This window comes from Canis lupus, chromosome 14 (assembly GCF_011100685.1).
Source record: "Canis lupus familiaris isolate Mischka breed German Shepherd chromosome 14, alternate assembly UU_Cfam_GSD_1.0, whole genome shotgun sequence".
In the NCBI taxonomy this organism is placed as follows: Eukaryota; Metazoa; Chordata; class Mammalia; order Carnivora; family Canidae; genus Canis; species Canis lupus.
The window spans coordinates 25875863-25893813 of NC_049235.1; the positions used below are offsets into that span (position 1 = coordinate 25875863).

Sequence of the window (17951 nt, forward strand, 5' to 3'; positions counted from 1 at the left end):
GAATAAGCTGTGGGTCCCTTCATGATAATCTTGAGATTGATAATTATTTTATAGGGCCAGTCAATATCTATTGTATGTTAATTTTAATTTTTATTTTTTTGTGATTTGACTTGGAGGATTTTTTTTTTTTTTTAATCAGCCATTTGTAAAGGATTTCTAGGACATTTTGGATAACCAGATACTAATTACAACTTTCTTTACTTTTTTTTTTTCTTTTAACTTTATTTATTTTTAATGTCCATTGAATTATAGCGGCTAAGGCTGGTTGAATTAACAGAAATTAAAATGGTGTGGGAACACAGACTTTTTCTCACCATTTTAATATTACCCTTTTCTTAATTATGGGCCCAAAAAATGTATCACCCTACAGATTTTATTATTATTATTTTTTCCTACAGATTTTACTATAAGTGTTGGCTGTGACCTGTGACTAGTTGTTTCTTACTTCTTCCAGCTCCCCTTCTATTTTTCTCCTCCCCTTTATTTCAGGTTTTAGATTTTTATTTATTTGATTAGGTGTAAAGAGGATCAGAAAGCTGCTGAATAGTGTTGGGCCAAGATGGCCTGGGCTGCCTGACGCAGGAATGGGAAAAACTTGCTAGAAAGCTTGTAATTCTGGACAAACTCTTTACTATTCTAAGCCTGTCTTTTTAGCGACTACTGTGGTTGCTCATTTCCAAGATGGATTAGTTTTTAAAAATAATTATTAATTTCTTTCATTCTAGGGGGCTGTCTTAATTACTACCTAGAAGTTTTGAAAGTTTAGGTGGCTCTTACTGATATGAACAGTATCCTTGTCAGCAGGAAAATTGGCAGCTGCTCTTGTAACTTCCATTTATTGTGCTACTGCTCCTGTTTCCTTTCACCTATGAACTTGGTACTCCTAAAATTGATTGGTATGTTAGGGATGTTGACTATCATAAATACCTGTGCTCATTTTTTTTTGGGTAAAGAGTGAAATAAATGAGACCAAGTTTTTTGGGGCCAGAATTTTCTTGTTCTGAATGTGACTCAATGCTTGTAAGTTAATTCAGTTTATGAATTGAAGATGCAAGAGAAGAAGAATTTGGTCTGTATTGTATCATTAAGTTAAAAAATCAGATGCCCAATTTCAAAAGAAGCACCTTTACTTTTAGAAAAAATAATTGCTTCTAGGATACCAAACATAGCATGAGCTATATGACACGAAATAGTACTCTTCCTTTTAAAGCATATTTTAATTTAGAGTTACATATATTCATCTTCATTAGTGTTCTACTGAATTAGAACCATTTTGCCAACTTCATTGATTTATTATTTAATCAGGTTGGGAATGTCTACCATTCTTTGACTTAAATTTGTTTATATTGTTTTGCAAGTTACTCACAAATTTTGGTGGTTTCATTTGTGTCAGCGTTGTGTGTGTGTGTGTGTATGTATATACATATGTGTGGTTTTTTTTTCTCATATTTTCAACAGATTCTGAAGGGAGTGGTAATGGAAGTGAAGATCCTTCAAAGGACAGTGGAGAAGGTTCCTGTAGTGACTCTGAAGAAAATATTTTAGAAGAAGAACTGAATGAAGATATTAAAGTAAAAGAAGAACAACTTAAAAATTCTGCAGAGGAAGAAATACTGTCATCAGAAAAACAGTTAATTAAAATGGAAAAGAAGGAGGAAGAAGATAATGGAGAAAGACCTAGAAAGAAAAAGGAGAAAGAAAAAGAGAAAGAAAAGGAGAAGGAGAAGGAGAGAGAAGATAAAGAAAAAGCAACAGTATCTGATAATGTGGCTGCTTCTGCTGCTTCCACCACACCAGCCACAAGTCCTCCTGGTGTTAACACATCTCCTTCAGTCCCCACTACAACAACCACTGCAGAGGAACAAGTAAGTGAGCCAAAAAAGTGGAACCTTCGTCGAAATCGACCACTTTTGGATTTTGTATCCATGGAAGAGCTGAATGATATGGATGACTATGACAGTGAAGATGACAATGATTGGCGACCTACTGTAGTAAAGAGAAAGGGACGATCTGCATCTCAGAAAGAAGGAAGTGATGGAGACAATGAGGATGATGAGGATGAAGGAAGTGGGAGTGATGAGGATGAGAATGATGAAGGCAATGATGAAGATCATAGCAGCCCTGCCAGTGAAGGGGGTTGCAAGAAGAAGAAGAGTAAAGTTCTTAGCAGAAACAGTGCTGATGATGAGGAACTGACCAATGATAGCCTGACACTATCTCAAAGCAAGAGTAATGAGGTAGATCAACCCAATTTTTATGATATCTGTCTGTCTGGGGAAAAGGGAATTCTTCTCTAAACCATTCTACTCGTTATATTAAGTAGCTTCCTTGAAATCCTATTTATAGACAGCTGTGGGAGTGAATGAGCACCCTAAGTGTAACATTTATTCATTTGGTCAACCAGCCTTTGTTGAGTATCTACTATTTGTCACCGTCCTCAAGGAGCTCACAATCACCGCCCTCAAGGAACTTACAGTCTTTATAATTAGAGAAATATTTTTATATCCAGAGACTAGGGTTATGATAGTTTTCCTTTTCCCTCTCTGTCCTCTCACCCCATTCTTCGTAGGACTGCTGAATGGTTCTGAGTGGATTATGAAAACAAAGGTCACCTTTATTTCAACTTAGGCATGTCCATATCCACATGAAAATTTAGACTTCTACTTTTTAGAGCAGGACAAAAACAGCTTAATGATTGCGTCAGACTTTTAGAGATTCATTTTAAGGTTAGTTCCTTTACCAGTTGTAGCACTCATCATCTGAATAGTCACCAAGTCTTTGCTTTAGATGTATGGGAGTAAATATGAACTATATGTTTACATATATTTAGTGAATAAGTTCTCTCTACAAAGAAATGAAAAAGAAAAATCAAACACTCCTATCATAAGACAAACATTTTTGTCCTAAAACTGCAGTAATGACTCAGTTCTTCCACTTGAAGTTCTACTACCGAAAGTTAGGTTTATCCTTTGGGCCCAAGATGCAACATTCAAGATTCTTCAGTCAAACACATTTGTGTCTCTTTGTCTGTGTGTTTATGTATATGTTTTTCTTCAAAAGCAAGATTGAGTTGTCATCTTACATGTAGATGTACCTGTTACATCAACATGTAGAACTATAATAATTAAGTCTGTTATTTCTGTTAATACATTTATTGTCACAAAATTCACTTCTTTAGCAAGCACTTATTTTTTGTTTTTTCATATCATCACAATAGGTTAAACCGGTAGATTTTCCTTCTGTGCTTTATTCTTTTACCTTCTACTTACAAGTTTTGCATAGCAATGATTACCTATTTTAAGTAAGTTTCATTTAAAAACTTGGTGATTTTTTACTTTCCAAAATAATAAGTAACAGGATATGAGGGGGCGTTATATGTTAGATTGATGAAGCAGCAGGTTGTATTTTAAATTATAAACATTGGTCAACTTCTAGGTTATCCACTTTCATATGAAGAATGTTGTCTGCCTCCAGTGCTATCCTAATTATTCTTTAGGTAATGGGAAATTGTCATTTGGAATATAATATAGTATTTATAATGCTGTAAAACAAATAGTTTCATATTCCCAGGAGCAATTTAGGGAAATAGAAATATGGAAAATTCAGTTGTTCATATTTGATTGAGGCTTGTATCCAGCTTATTTTATAGTATTTAATACTCAGTCTGTCTACTGAATAAATTTACCTGTTGGTAGCATTATCTTCTTCATTTTTATTAGCCTGACATTCACAAAAGTAGGCTGGCTAATGATAGAGGCAGAGTTAGATCTCTGTTATGGTGTGGGGAATACCTACATATGTTTAGAGATTTGTCAGGTAAAATGTATACATTATCCATTTGTTAATAATGTGTAATGCGTACCATATTGCTTAAGAGGTTGTAGGCTGTCCTTTAAGTTGCATTGGAAGGTCACATGTGCTGTTTAGGTTTTTTATCCCACCAAAAGAGACTTTATTAAATAACGAGACTTCATATATTTATGTTAAGTCCCAAAGGAATGTGATTCCAGAGCATTTCTTGGAAATGGGTCTCCATAAAATTATCAAGAACTTTCTTCTTACAGTAACAAAACTTATTTCTCTGGTGTTAATTTATGTTAGTTTTCCTTTTGTTCTACCCTATGCAGAAATGTAGAAAAATTGATAGAAAGTTCATTTTACCTCAATAATTCTACCTGAAACCTTGCTAACTGTTTTTCTCTAAGACTAGTAATTTTTGATGATTCTACTTCTATGTAAGTGTCACTCAGATAACAAATTTTAATGAAAACTCTTTTATCTTTCTAAATTTCCTGTTCATATGCTCTTGATTTTGTAAAATAGATGACTAAAGGTAATTCTTGTTGCCTTATGGCTATTGTTTGTATCTTAATCTTGCTGGCTATTTTAGGTAGTGATACCTTGGCATCAAGGTATCAAGTATCTATTAGTTAATACAAATGTATTTGGTTATATTTAAAGTTTTACTTTCCTCTACTTTTACTTTATGTTTTCAAATACTACTTTGTAGTAGAGATAGCTGAAAGTGTGATTTTAGAAATACATAATTGAATTATATTTAGTTTATAAACAGCATACTTTCTTGGCTGTTATGTCAAGTGCTTTTGTAAGTAAATGGTGTTGGACGTCATGTAAGTGATATTCCAAAACTTTAATAATTTTGAAGTTTTTTAGGGAATTTGATTTTTCTTTTATTTGAACGGAGCTGGGGTCTTTTATTGACTTAACTATCAACTCTTTTTTTTTCCTGATAATTTATTTAGGGACAGTTGGGTGGCTCAGCAGTTGAGCATCTGCCTTCAGCCCAGGGTGTGACCCTGGAGTCCCGGGATCGAGTCCCACATCGGGCTCCCTGCATAGAGCCTGCCTCTACCTTTGCCTATATCTCTGCCTCTCTCTGTGTCATGAATAAAAAAAGAGTTTATTTATTATTTATTCATGAAAGAGAGAGAGGCAGAGACATAGGGAGAGGGAGAAGGAAGCTCCCTGTGGGCAGCCTGATTTGGGACTCGATCCCAGGAACTCCAGATCATGACCTGAGCCAAAGGCATCAGATGCTCAACTGCCAAGCTACCCAGGTGTCCCTTAACTATGGGCTCTTAATGGTCTTAACAGGACTATGCCATAGGCCTTGAAATACTCTAGAAGAGTGGTTTCTGAACTTTTTTGTCTCAGGACCACTTTACACTTTGAAAATTATTGAAGACCCTAATTACTATTTATGTGGGTTAAATTAAAACTCAGGAATTAAAAAATTAAGGCATACAGAAGCAACAAATTGTCGGATTGATGACCCCATCCCCTGTTATGTAGTTCTGGAAGAGTACATGATACATCCATGAGAGAGAGAGAGTGAAAAAGGCAAATAACCCTAGTATTTTGTATGAAAATAGCCTTTACCTTGTGGACCCTATGAAGCAGAGTCCCACAGACCATACCTTGAGAACTACTGTTCTACAACTGGAATTTGATAACCTTGCATTTTCTACATATGGGCACTTTACTTGGCCTATGGAATTATGAAATTTTTTGAATTTAGTGTGGTCTAAACAACCTCTTGGAATATGGTAATATGCCATTTTCAAACTTGATGCTTTTGAGATTAACTGATGTTACATTCATTTTTGGTTTTCTGAAATAAATCTTTTGGGGATGGGTGTAGCATTTTCAAAAAATGGTTCACATTTTCAGGACTTTGAAACTAGAGCTTTGGTTGAGGATTAATATTTAACAGAAAATTATATCAATAGAAATTTTCAGGCAGAAGTTTTTTGGTTTCTTTTCATAAAAGGCTCTCATGTTAAATGGATTAGATTGATGTTAAATGGATATGAAGAAATGGCAATTGTCATCTGATATTTGGTAATTAAAATTTATAAATTTATAAATAGCAACTTCTATTTATAAATAGCAACTTCTATTTGGGACTTCAGACTTATCAATGCTTTTTACACATTTCAAAATAAAACAGCTTAATATACATAAAAATACAGTTTGAAATATTGTACAAAAATTACTTCAGATTCTTGAGAATTTCACTTTCTCAAAACTTAGAGGAAGACCTATTGCTCAGATTTTTCAGTATACTAATTTTTTCTCATCATCAGAGCAATAAGGATTCTTTTAATTCTAGTTTTGAATGAAGTATTCAGGAATTCTCTTTTATTAAATACATATAAAACTTAGAATTTACCTTGTTGTATATATTATTTATTATCATCTGTGTGGAATACATAAACAAACAAGCAATAGACCCATGGAGAACACTGGACAATATTATCATTTGAGGTGTAACTTTAAACCCTAAGGAAAAGAGTGAAGTAATTTACTATAAGTACTCATTGATTTATTATTATTATGCCCCATTCTTCTAGTTGCCATTCGATTACATTAAATTCTTCTATAATATTAAAGTTATATCCTAGGTAATACTCATGTGCCATTCAGAACCAACTTTCCCAATTTCTATTTATATGTAAAAACCATATTTTCAAATGATATATCTTTTGGTAAAAAGTTTAACTTAACTATTTTGTCCAAAAACTTAAAAAAATGATACACATCTTCAGAAATATGCTAATAAAAATTTGATAGTAAATTTGCTTTTATAGTTTGGTTATGTGTGCTCAAACCTGTGTTTGATGTATTAAAGACAATTTAGAGCACACTTTTTTAAGAGAATGTGTTAGTAAGACTTTCCCACTGAAGTATTATCCACAGTCATTGGGCAGGGTTCCAGTTCCCCCCATTTCTTTCTCTTTGCATTAGATTTCTGATAAGTGTCTCAAATGATGTGAATCAGAGGGCCAGAGCCAGCTGATTTTGTTTTCTCTGCCTCCAAATGATAATATGTATAGAGAGAAATTGGTATAGATATACAATTTAGACATTCACTGTTTTATCTGAGCAAAGTGGATAAACAGGAAAATGATGGAATTAGAGCTACCTATTAATGCTATTTTTTCTGATCCATAGAAATGTACTTGTTTCCCACAGGGGTAAACCTTTTTTCAAGGACTTATTAGTTGTAATTCCACCAGAGAAGTATTTTTTCTTTTTTTAATAATAAATTTATTTTTTATTGGTGTTCAGTTTGCCAACATACAGAATAACACCCAGTGCTCATCCCGTCAAGTGCCCCCCCTCAGTGCCCGTCACCCATTCACCCCCACCCCCCGCACCCCTCCCCTTCCGCCACCCCTAGTTTGTTTCCCAGAGTTAGGAGTCTTTATGTTCTGTCTCCCTCTCTAATATTTCCCACCCATTTCTTCTCCCTTCCCTTCTATTCCCCTTCACTATTATTTATATTCCCCAAATGAATGAGAACATATAATGTTTGTCCTTCTCCGATTGACTTATTTCACTCAGCATAATACCCTTCAGTTCCACCCACATTGAAGCAAATGGTGGGTATTTGTCATTTCTAATGGCTGAGTAATATTCCATTGTATACATAAACCACATCTTCTTTATCCATTCACCTTTCGATGGACACCGAGGCTCCTTCCACAGTTTGGCTATTTCCAGCAGAGAAGTATTGGCAGAACCCATTTTACATGAGTAGCCTGTCAGTTATCAAACTGGTTATTGGCTAGATCTTTTTCTAGTCTGAGGTGTTTTTTTTTTTTTTAAATTTTATTTTTAAACCCTAGATGTGGTATTTTGGGAAAAAAGTCTTTTTTGGACTTACCACAGGAAAATATTTAAAGTAGCAGTGCTCATTGAGGGTTACAACTTTTTTTTGGGGGGCGGGGGAGTCCAGGGGATTACTCAGTGTAATAAATGGGCAGCTCATACTCCTTTTCTTGAACCACCTACAATAATTACAAAAGGAGAAGGGGAATGAACATAATTACTGAGTACACGGTATGTCTCAGGAACATTTTTACCATACAATTATCTTGTTAATTTTCACACCAATCTCATCAGGTAGGTATTACTTTTGCCATCCCATTTTACAGATAAGAGAACTACAGCTTTGAGATTCAATAGTTATTAAATGAGAACTGAGAATGAAATCCAAGATCACTGATATGAAAATCTGGAGAGATTTTTGTTTTACTCAGTGTACCAATGTACTATAAAATGTGAGTTTTCTTTTTAGGAAGTTTTTACCTTTATTTACTACTCATTTTCAAAGCCTCCAAATTACTTTGGTTTTATAACAAAGAGTAGTAAAATAAATAAATGAAATCTACAATTTTTAAGTACTAGGATTCTCTAGAGCAAGGATACTGCCTCCTTCCTGACTTTGCATTTGTTTCTGATTTGTTTTACAGATTAGCTGTAAGTTTAGATGTATAACACAGAATTGAAAAAAAAATGTTATTGTGACATTCAAGTGTCATTTACAAATTGCTATGAAATGATGACTCTAAATGTTTCCTGTGGATATTGGTCTGTTTAAAAGAATATAAAAATATAAAAAACAGTGGTTAGTTTCCTAAATGAAAACATTTAGACTCAAGTGCTATCTTATATAATGTCCAATCTGATAATATGGTAAGAATTATTATATTGTTAACCATTTAAAGTTTAAATCTGTAATGTAGTTTAAATTAAAGCAAATTCTTTTCCTTCTTGAAATTGTATCTTTATATTTATCTATTATGTCTTTCTCTTTTTATAATTATCTCAGTATCCTTATTATCAGTTTATACTATGTACTTCTTGACATAAACTTAATAGAGTACTCATGCTTTTGCAACTAGACAACTTGGATCCTTTTTTAGATGGTTTTCTTTATTTTTTCTTTTTTTTTTTTTTTTAACATTTATTTGTTCATGAGAGACAGAGACAGAGAGAGAGAGAGAGGCAGAGACACAGGCAGAGGGAGAAGCAGGCTCCATGCAGGAAGCCCAATGTGGGACTCGATCCCGTGACTCCGGGACCTTGTCCTGAGCCAAAGGCAGACGCTCAACTGCTAAGCCACCCAGGCGTCCCTTTAGATGGTTTTCTGTACCTGTTTATACAGCTATGCCTATTCAGGTTCTCTTGGATCTGTCATCCAGTAGTTTGATGACTCTGAAACTTCTGAATTCCTCAGCAGTTAAGTATAGAGTTTATAATTATGCCATCACATGCATATTTGCTTATATGTTATCTTGGATTGATTTTTTCTTGTTTAATATATGTGTGTCTTGTCTCTCTTCAGGCAGGATTATAGGCTTCCAAAGTGTAGAAACCATGTCTTACACTTTTTAAACCCATTGTAGGAGTAATAATTACTTGTAGCTTAATTTTTCCTTTCTCCTAGTTTAAGGGATCAGACTATAATCTGGAATGGCATAGCAGATGAAGAGTTGTTGGTTGCATGCTTGCTTTTTTATTTCTTAAAGGAGGGAGAATATGGGACTTGCAGAGAAAGTGAAAAATTGAGGGTATTTAGAGGATCATTTGACAAAGAAATGGACTTTTCAAATGTAGCATGCTTTGAAATTCCTAAAAGAATGGAGAATGTAGCATAATTTTAGAAATGCATAAAATAACAATTTTAGTTATTAAAGTTATCTTTTAATTTAAATATGTGATTTTCTGATATATTTTGATATTAGGACTCGCTGATTCTTGAGAAGAGTCAAAACTGGAGTTCTCAAAAAATGGACCACATTCTGATTTGCTGTGTTTGTCTTGGAGATAATAGCGAGGATGCTGATGAAATAATTCAGTGTGACAATTGTGGCATTACAGTCCATGAAGGTAATTTTGCTCTGTTGTGTCTCCTTTTTGAAACAGCTAATTGACACTGAATTTAAATAAGTAAAATCAGCTCTTTTACATTTGTACTGTTCTAAGGTTCTTTTATAGTATTTCATGGTTTTTCAATTGAAGGTAGGACGTATTGAATCCTCAAAGTATCATGGGAATTATTTTTTGGATTATGTTAATTTAAAATGTGTTTTAAAATAACTTAAATAGAAATATTATTATCTGGAAATTACAGTATTTCTCTGAAGGTTAGTGTTATGATAGTTTCCTTCATGGCATTTATTTCTAGTTTTTAAATGAAATTTAGATATAGGAAGTAGTCTAGTATGTTAGTCTGGTAGGATATGTTATTTAAAATATATTTGAAGTGTAGTGATACAGTTTCTTCTTTCATGGTTATAATTTTTAATTTTAAACTAGAATATTCAGAGAGATTATCTTTTAAAAACCGAAATAGAAGCCACTATATTGAAAATATTTTTCCCAATTATATTTTTGAATCTTTTGGTTAGTTTATTTGCTTGTTTGTTTTTCTCTTAAATTTTTTTTTTATTTTGACATAACTTCTGACTTACAGAAAAGTTATACGAGTACTACAAAGAAATCCCATATACTTTTACTCAGATTTCCCAAATGGTAACATTTTGCTGTTTTAATCTTCTCTCATATGACAGTTTTGTTTTCAACTCTGAGAATAAATTGTAGACATAACGTCCACCTCTGCCTCTATATACCTCAGTGTGTATTTTCTTTCTTCTTCTTCTTCTGTCTTTTGTTTGGTATTGTTCTTATGTTTCGTTTTATGCTATGTATTTGTCTGCTTTCGTGTTTTTCTGGGAGGGGTTTTCTTCTTAGTTTTCTTTCGTCTTTCTGCTTCCTTTCCTTCCGCCTTTCGTTCTTCCTTCTTCCTCCTTCCTTCTTTCTTTTCTTTCTCTTTTTTTTTCTTCTTTCTTTCTTTTCTTCTTTCTTCTTCTTTTTCTTTCTTTCTTTCTTTCTTTCTTTTTCAACATTTATTTATTTATTTGTGAGAGAGCGAGAACACACAGAGAGAGGGAGAGGGAGAAGCAGACTCTCCACTGAGCAGGAGCCCGACACAGGGCTTAATCCTAGGACCCCAGGATCATGACCTGAGCCGAAGGCAGACTCTTAACTGACTAAGCCACCCAGGCACCCTACTGTGTATTTCTTAACAAGGGCATTTTCTTATGTAATCCTATAATTGTCGAAGTCAGGAACATAGCTTTGATTGAATTCTACTATTTAATCTACTGACTATATTCACATTTTGCCAATAATCCCTATAATATCCATTCTAGCAAAATAAAAATCCAGGATTATGCATTACATTCAATCATTATGTCTGTTTGGTCACCTTTGGTCTGGAACATTTCTTGAGTCCTTGTGTTTCATGCCTTTGGCACTTTTGAAGAATACAGGCCAGTTCATTTACAGAATGTTCTTAATACTAGTTTTTTTCTTATCCTTTCTCATGGTTAGATTTTGGTGACATGCTTTTGGCAGAAATGCCACAGAAGTTATGTTGTGTTTTCAGTGTATCATATAAAGAAGTACATAATATTTATTTTTCAAATTATTGGTGATATTACTTTGATCACTTGGTTGAGAGGGTATCTTCCAGGTTTCTCTATGATAAAGTTATTATTTCTTCCTGTCAGTTAATTTCTTCCTGTAGGGCCATGATTACCACAGAACAGTTTTTCTATGGCCTGGCCTCACCTGTTCTTTTCGTATTACAGCCCTTCTCCCAGATAGTTCTGGGAGTCTACTGGGCTTATGGGACCTGCAGGGCCTGTGCTTCTTTAGCCAATACCTTCTTGCCTTCATGTAAAGTGCCCTTCCTTGCTGCTAAGGCTCACTATGGAAATGTTTCCTATTACTGTTACTTATTCACTTACTTTTTTTAGTAGTGTTTGAGTACTCTCTATATGCTAGGCATTCTCTAGGTTTTAGGCAAGTAAAATAAGCAATGTAGAAATTGCTGACCTCATGAAGCTTAATACCTAGTAAGAGAGACAGTCAATGAAAAAATAAACAATAAACAAATATCAGGTGGTAGTCTGGACTATGAAGAAAAATAAAGCAGGACAAGGAGTATTGGAAATGCTGTGGATGGGGGCCGTTGAGTGGGTAGGTAGAAGTTTGTATTTACAAAAAGTGAAAAGGAAAATCCTCTCTAATAAGGTGATATTCTGAAGGATATAAGGAAGCAAGTTAACGCAACTCTTTGGGGAAAGAGAACCCCTGGAGGAAGGAGTAGCAAGTGTCAAGATCTTGAGTGGGAACATGGTTGGAGTGTTTATTTAATGGCAGGGACTGAGTGAGCAAGCTGGTGAGTGGTGGGGGTAGAGATGGGAGGAAACCGGATAAGGCCTTGCAGGTCATAGATTTTTAGATTTGACTCTGATGGATATGGGAAGACCTATGAATTTTGGGCAGAGGATTAATACGGTTTGATTTGTTTGGGAAGGGTCACTCTGCTGGGTTGGGAGTAGACTAAAGTGGGTCTAAGTTGGGAATCAGGGAGACCATTTAGGAGACCATTGCAATGATGCAAGAGAGGAATAAGTTTTGAGGTAGATAATAAAAGTTTGGCATTAAACTGTCTGGAATTTAGGTAAAGTGTTGGGACTAGAGATAAAAATTTGAGACTCATCAGTCTGTAGATGCTATTTAAAGTGTGAAACTGCATGTGCTATCTAATAGAGAGTAATAAAGTGGTTCTAGCACTTCAGAGGAGATGAAAAACACATGGCCAAAGGGATAGGAGGAGAACTGAAGAGTAATGACCCAGAGGCTAAGTAAGGAAAATGTTTTCAGAGACAGTGAGTAACTGTCAAATTCTATTTCTAGAATCAGATGAAGACCTGTATCATGTGGCCAGTTATTCTAATGCAGTGATAGACTCCCAAGTACCCTGCCAGGCAAGCCATCCCAAAGCTTGTAGAAGAAAAGGTTCATGGACAAAATGCTTATATTACATGATTTGTTAAATAAGTGGGAAATACTTGGAAAGAAGCAAGGGGAAAAATACAAGATTAGTTAACATCCTTATGATAGAGTACAAGTTGGTGGAAGGATCACCTGAATCCTGAGGTACACAGAGTTTGTATTTTATGTCCTACCCCTCTCTGCCTTTTTTGCCTTTCCTGCTGGACAGTACCCTGTCCAAATACACTCTGTCTTGGACAGATCCAGGGACAAGTATGCCTGGTTACAGCTTTAGTTATTCAGTTAACCTACAGAATAGCTATGGGTTTTGTGTTTCTTAGGCTGTGGACACATGGAGCCAGAATAGGTATCATTGATGGGGGGCCATAATGAAGCCCCATGAATACTGTGTTCTTCACATCTCATGTACATTTAGTATATCCTGATTCTTCTGTATCTTCAGTATATGTAGTAACTAGGTGCCTCAAGAATGTTAAATGTTTCTTGGTCTTTCTGCCCTTTTCTTTTTTGTCCTTGTTTTATACACACGTGCTTTACTTACTTTTTATCTGTATGTGTGACTTTCATTGATCTCATTTTGTTTTTCTGAGGCAGAAATGAATATTCTCAAGCAGAACAAAACTGTTATAATTGAAAGTTTACCACTGAATTAATAACATGAACATCATTGGTTATCTTCAAGAGACTTCCAAGTGGGAATAGCAGAAGGAAAATGAAGATAGTGACTAAATGCAATTCCTACAAAGAGTTTTTATATAAAGAGAAGAAACAAGATGGGACCTTAGCTAAAGGGATGTGGAGTTGGGTGGGTTTATTTCTTCTTAGTTTATTTTTTTTTTTTTTTTTTTTTTTTTTTTTTTTTTTATGATAGTCACGCACAGAGAGAGAGAGAGAGAGGCAGAGACACAGGCAGAGGGAGAAGCAGGCTCCATGCACCGGGAGCCCGATGTGGGATTCGATCCCGGGTCTCCAGGATCGCGCCCTGGGCCAAAGGCAGGCGCCAAACCGCTGCGCCACCCAGGGATCCCTTCTTCTTAGTTTAGATGCTGTGTTAATTAACCTTTACTGTGTAACAAACTACCCACAATTTGTCAGTGTAATGGCAAACATATTTTACTTCACACAATTTCTAATGGTCAAGGATCTTCTGGGAGTGGAGAGTTGGGTGATTCTGGTTGAGGATCTCTCATGAAGTTGCAGTCAAAGCTGTTGGCCTGAACTGTAGTCATTTCAAGGCTTGACTGGGGTTGGAGGATCTGCTTCCAACCTTGCTTACGTGATTATTGGTAGGCTTCCCTTCTTTGGTGGCTCTTGTCTGGAGACCTCAGTTCCTTATCATGTTGGTCCTGAGTGCTCTCGTGATAGGACAGCTGGCTTCAAAATGAGTGATCAGAGTGAGAAAGGGTTAGAAGCAATTCTATGAAAGAGCTAGAGTCTTTTGTAACCCTATTTTGGAAATAGATGCTATAATTTCTGGATTTTGTTCACACAAACCAACCCTACTTAAATGTAGGAAGGCACGTTCGGAGACTGTTAATATGAGGGCACTAATCATTGGGGGCCATCTTAGAGGCTGCCTATCACAGATGCAGAGATTATATAGTATGTTAGTGCACTAGTGGAAAGGGAAGTGACCAGTGGAAAGGGAAAGTTGACAATTGATAAAACGTGAGAACAGGAAGCAGTGGCTGGAGCAAGGGCTTTAAGTACAAGGCTAGAGGGGATGGGATCCAGCACCAAATGAAGAGATTAAATAAATATGAGTAGCCATAGTAATTGGAGAGGAAAGGATATATGGATACAGATGTAGGTAGGTTGTTAGATGTGGTGGTCAGAGCATGGGTAACTTATTTTTTGAGTGCTTCTTGTTTTCTCAGTGAAATGAGAAGCAAAGTCATTAGCAGAGAGTGGAGGTCGGGGAGATGTTAGAGATTTGGGAAGAGAGGTTGGTATAAAAGTTATTTGGGAGAATAAAAACTAGGGAAATATTGGCATATTACTTACTGTATATGTCTGTAAATATATATATATTTTATTGATAGTATAAAGGACCACTGGTGATTAGTGGTAATGCATATAAACAGACCAGTCAGCATGGCTGTATGTCTGTCTCTGTTCTTTTTTTTCCTTCAGGCATGGTTCAGCTTCTTTGGAGTAGGTGCAGAATAGATGAACATCAAAAGCAGCTGCTGTGCTGCTGATAATGTGTGTTGATCACAGATGTGATCACAAATGTGTTACCAGTGCTTATGTCCATAAATGTCATTGCTGATGTGTGATGCAGGCAAGACTAGTACTGTTAATGTTGTTGACTTCTCATCATGCTAAGAGCACTATCCCTGCTTCATAGGTCATTGGTTTGACCATGGATGTTTTTTTTTTTAAGGCAAGCACAGTGGTTTTAAGAAAATGAATTGGTTTCTAGCATTTAAAAACTGGGAGATTTTATTTTATACATTTTGGATTTCAAACTTCTCTTAAAGTGCTGGCAGCAGTAGTTTTTTCTCTGAGGACAACAATCTGCTGGAGTTGAATAGAGTGCCCCCTGCTGGTAAGGCCTACAGTTTCTTTTTTACCACAATCCTCTTCCAAATCGCCCGTTTTTGTCAGTTGTCTTTTCCCGGGAGGTATTTGAATGTATAGTTCCCATCTGTTTTGAGGGTGCTGTCTCTTGGTTCTGGTACTCAGACTACCAAGGCCTTGTAGTCTCACAGCTGTAGTAGTAAAGCAATTATTTTTCTAAATGCCTGCCTTTAAGACTCAGCCCTGAGTCCACTGGGGACCAGTACCATGTACAATTCATAATGTCTTATTGTCTTTGATTCAGACTTTTGCACCTTGGATTCTTAGTACTATTCTTTCCCAAGAGATTCTTTGTTTAAACAAATGTAGATTTCTGGAAGGGCATCCCACTAGTACCCTTGACATGCCTGGAGCTATTAAAATTAAAGATTCCTCATGGGACCTGTGCTGCACCCTGAGATGAACAGCCTAAGTAATGGCAAATCTACTTTTTTTTTTTTTTTTTTTTTTTTTTTTTAGAAACAGCCAGAAAGTCTTTCTGCATCAAGGTAGACAAATAAGGTGATCAAGCTGAGTGGTAATTCCATTAGGTCAAAAGCAAGTTGTATCTGTAAAGTCATGTAGCATATTTTCTTGCATAATTCTTTTAACTGGCTCTGATGGCAGTTCAAGTTCCAAATGTTTTTGAGCATTTGCTAATGATTGCTCATTTTTCTTCTAAAACTGACTCATTAGAATCGGAGACCTATTTTTGTTATAGAAGAAAAGGGAAGACAGGAAAGGAAAATTAATATTCCTGAGTTTGAAGCTTTTTGAGTTTTTTGAGAGGTAGCTAATATGTGAAATAAATAAATAAGGAAATTGGTAAGTGGGGAAACTGAATAGTTTTCTACATCTTTAGGTGAATCTTTATATATTGGGGTATAATTGCTTTGTTAGTAGTATTGTAAATTCTGTGAACTTTATATAAATTTAAAGTTAAGGTGTAAAATTATAAATAAAAAGTAAAACAAATCTTGAGAGTTTTTTTTAAAATTATGTTATAACTTTTCCCCTGTAGTTTAATTTCCCATTTCCTTTTTTTTTATTTATTTACTTATTAGAGCTCAAGCGGGGGGTTAGGGGCAGAGGCAGAGGAAGAAGGAGAAGCAAACTCCCTGCTCAGCGGGGAGCCAGATGTGGGGCTTGAACCCAGGACGCTGAGATCATTGTTTAGCTGACTAAGCCACCCAGGGACCCCTCCCATTTCCTTTGTTAATCTTGGAGTTTCTGTTGTGTAATTGTGATTATATAATTCTCTTTTCTTGGTTTCTTAATAGAGTTTGAACTAGTAGATTGAAAAATTCCTAGTTTTGGTGATTTTTAGTTACCTGTTTTGGTTTAGGGGAAAAGTGCTATTTTTTAAAAAAAATTCTATTTATTTATTTGCGAGAACAAGCTGGCACATGTGCACAAGTGGGGGGTGGGGGGGCAAAGGGAGAAGGGAAAGCTGACTGCTCTATCCCAGACTCAGAGATTATTACCTGAACTAAAGGCAGATACTTAACTGACTGAGCCACCCAGAGGCCCAAAGGGAAGAAGTGTTATTAAATGTTAATGTATTTTTTGTAAATACATTACTAAAATATATTTTTCTTTTTTAACTTAATTTCCTGTAGGTTATTTTTGTCTGCCTAGTCTAAAAGATTCCTTTACCAGGTATCATTGAGTAGTATGTTTGAGAAGGTGTTGTTTTGATATGGATATACTCCTGACTCTCCATTTAAGTTTTTTGGGGTAATACTTGAGTAGTATCAGCAAGAAATTACATTGATTGATAGATCTGTGAAGAATTTTTCATCTTCCATTAGCTTTCTATCAATTGAGTCTACCAATATGAAAATAAAAACAAAAATAAAAAACTCTGCTTAATATTCTTTGGTTAAATGATTGATTTTCTCTTCTAAGGAAGAGTAATGATTATAATTCTTAGTATAATAGTGTGTAGTCTAGTCAACATACATATTTTCTGATCACTTTCGGGTCATCACACTGTTGTCAGCCCATGTTAATTAGAGCCTGGGTTGAAAAAAAATAATGCCATGTGGCTCAGTCCAGATAATTTAGTTTTTTTTTTTTTTTTTCAAGATTTTATTTATTTATTCATGAGAGAAGAGAGAGAGGCAGAGACATAGGCAGAGAGAGAAGCAGGCTCCAAGCAGGGAGCCTGATGTGGGACTCGATCTTGGGTCTCCAGGACCATGCCCTGGGCCGAAGGCAGGCGCTAAACTGCCTGGGATCCCCAATTTAGGTTTTTTTTTTTTTTTTTTTTTTTTTAATTTTTGTCTCTTCCTAGGTGTACTATTACTAGTAATAGTAATGGGCTATTATTATGTTCTTAGTCCTTTTTAATTTTTTCTCTAAAAAAATGGGGTCAAGCAGCTTCTTAGAAGTGTCAGTTCTGGGGATCCCTGGGCGGCTCAGCAGTTTAGTGCCTGCCTTTAGCCCAGGGCGTGATCCTGGAGTCCTAGGATTCAGTTCCACATCGGGCTCCCTGCATGGAGCCTGCTTCTCCCTCTGCCTGTGTTTCTGCTTCTCTCTCTCTCTCTGTATCTCTCATGAATAAATAAATAAAATCTTAAAAAAAAAAAAAAGTGTCAGTTCTTCACTATCTTACTAGGAGCTTTCAGGATTGCTTAAGTATTTTAGTTTTTAAGGTTTTTCTCCCTATAAAACTGAACTCTTGCTGCATCTAAAGTTCTAGATAGATA

The 17951-nt window shown here is 35.5% G+C and overlaps 1 protein-coding gene across 7 annotated transcripts in view; it reads left to right on the forward strand.

Moving 5' to 3' along the window:
- Window positions 1-17951, forward strand: part of PHF14 (PHD finger protein 14) — a 216754-nt gene that overhangs the window by 6731 nt on the left and 192072 nt on the right. For all 7 annotated transcript variants that reach the window (XR_005369464.1, XR_005369467.1, XR_005369465.1 and 4 more), the window contains exons 3-4: window positions 1459-2237; window positions 9555-9699. Coding sequence is in view for 3 of the 7 variants with exons in the window: in XM_038556947.1 (XP_038412875.1) it covers window positions 1459-2237; window positions 9555-9699 (924 nt within the window). In the remaining 4 variants the exon portion in view is untranslated. The remainder of the gene's footprint in view (window positions 1-1458; window positions 2238-9554; window positions 9700-17951) is intronic.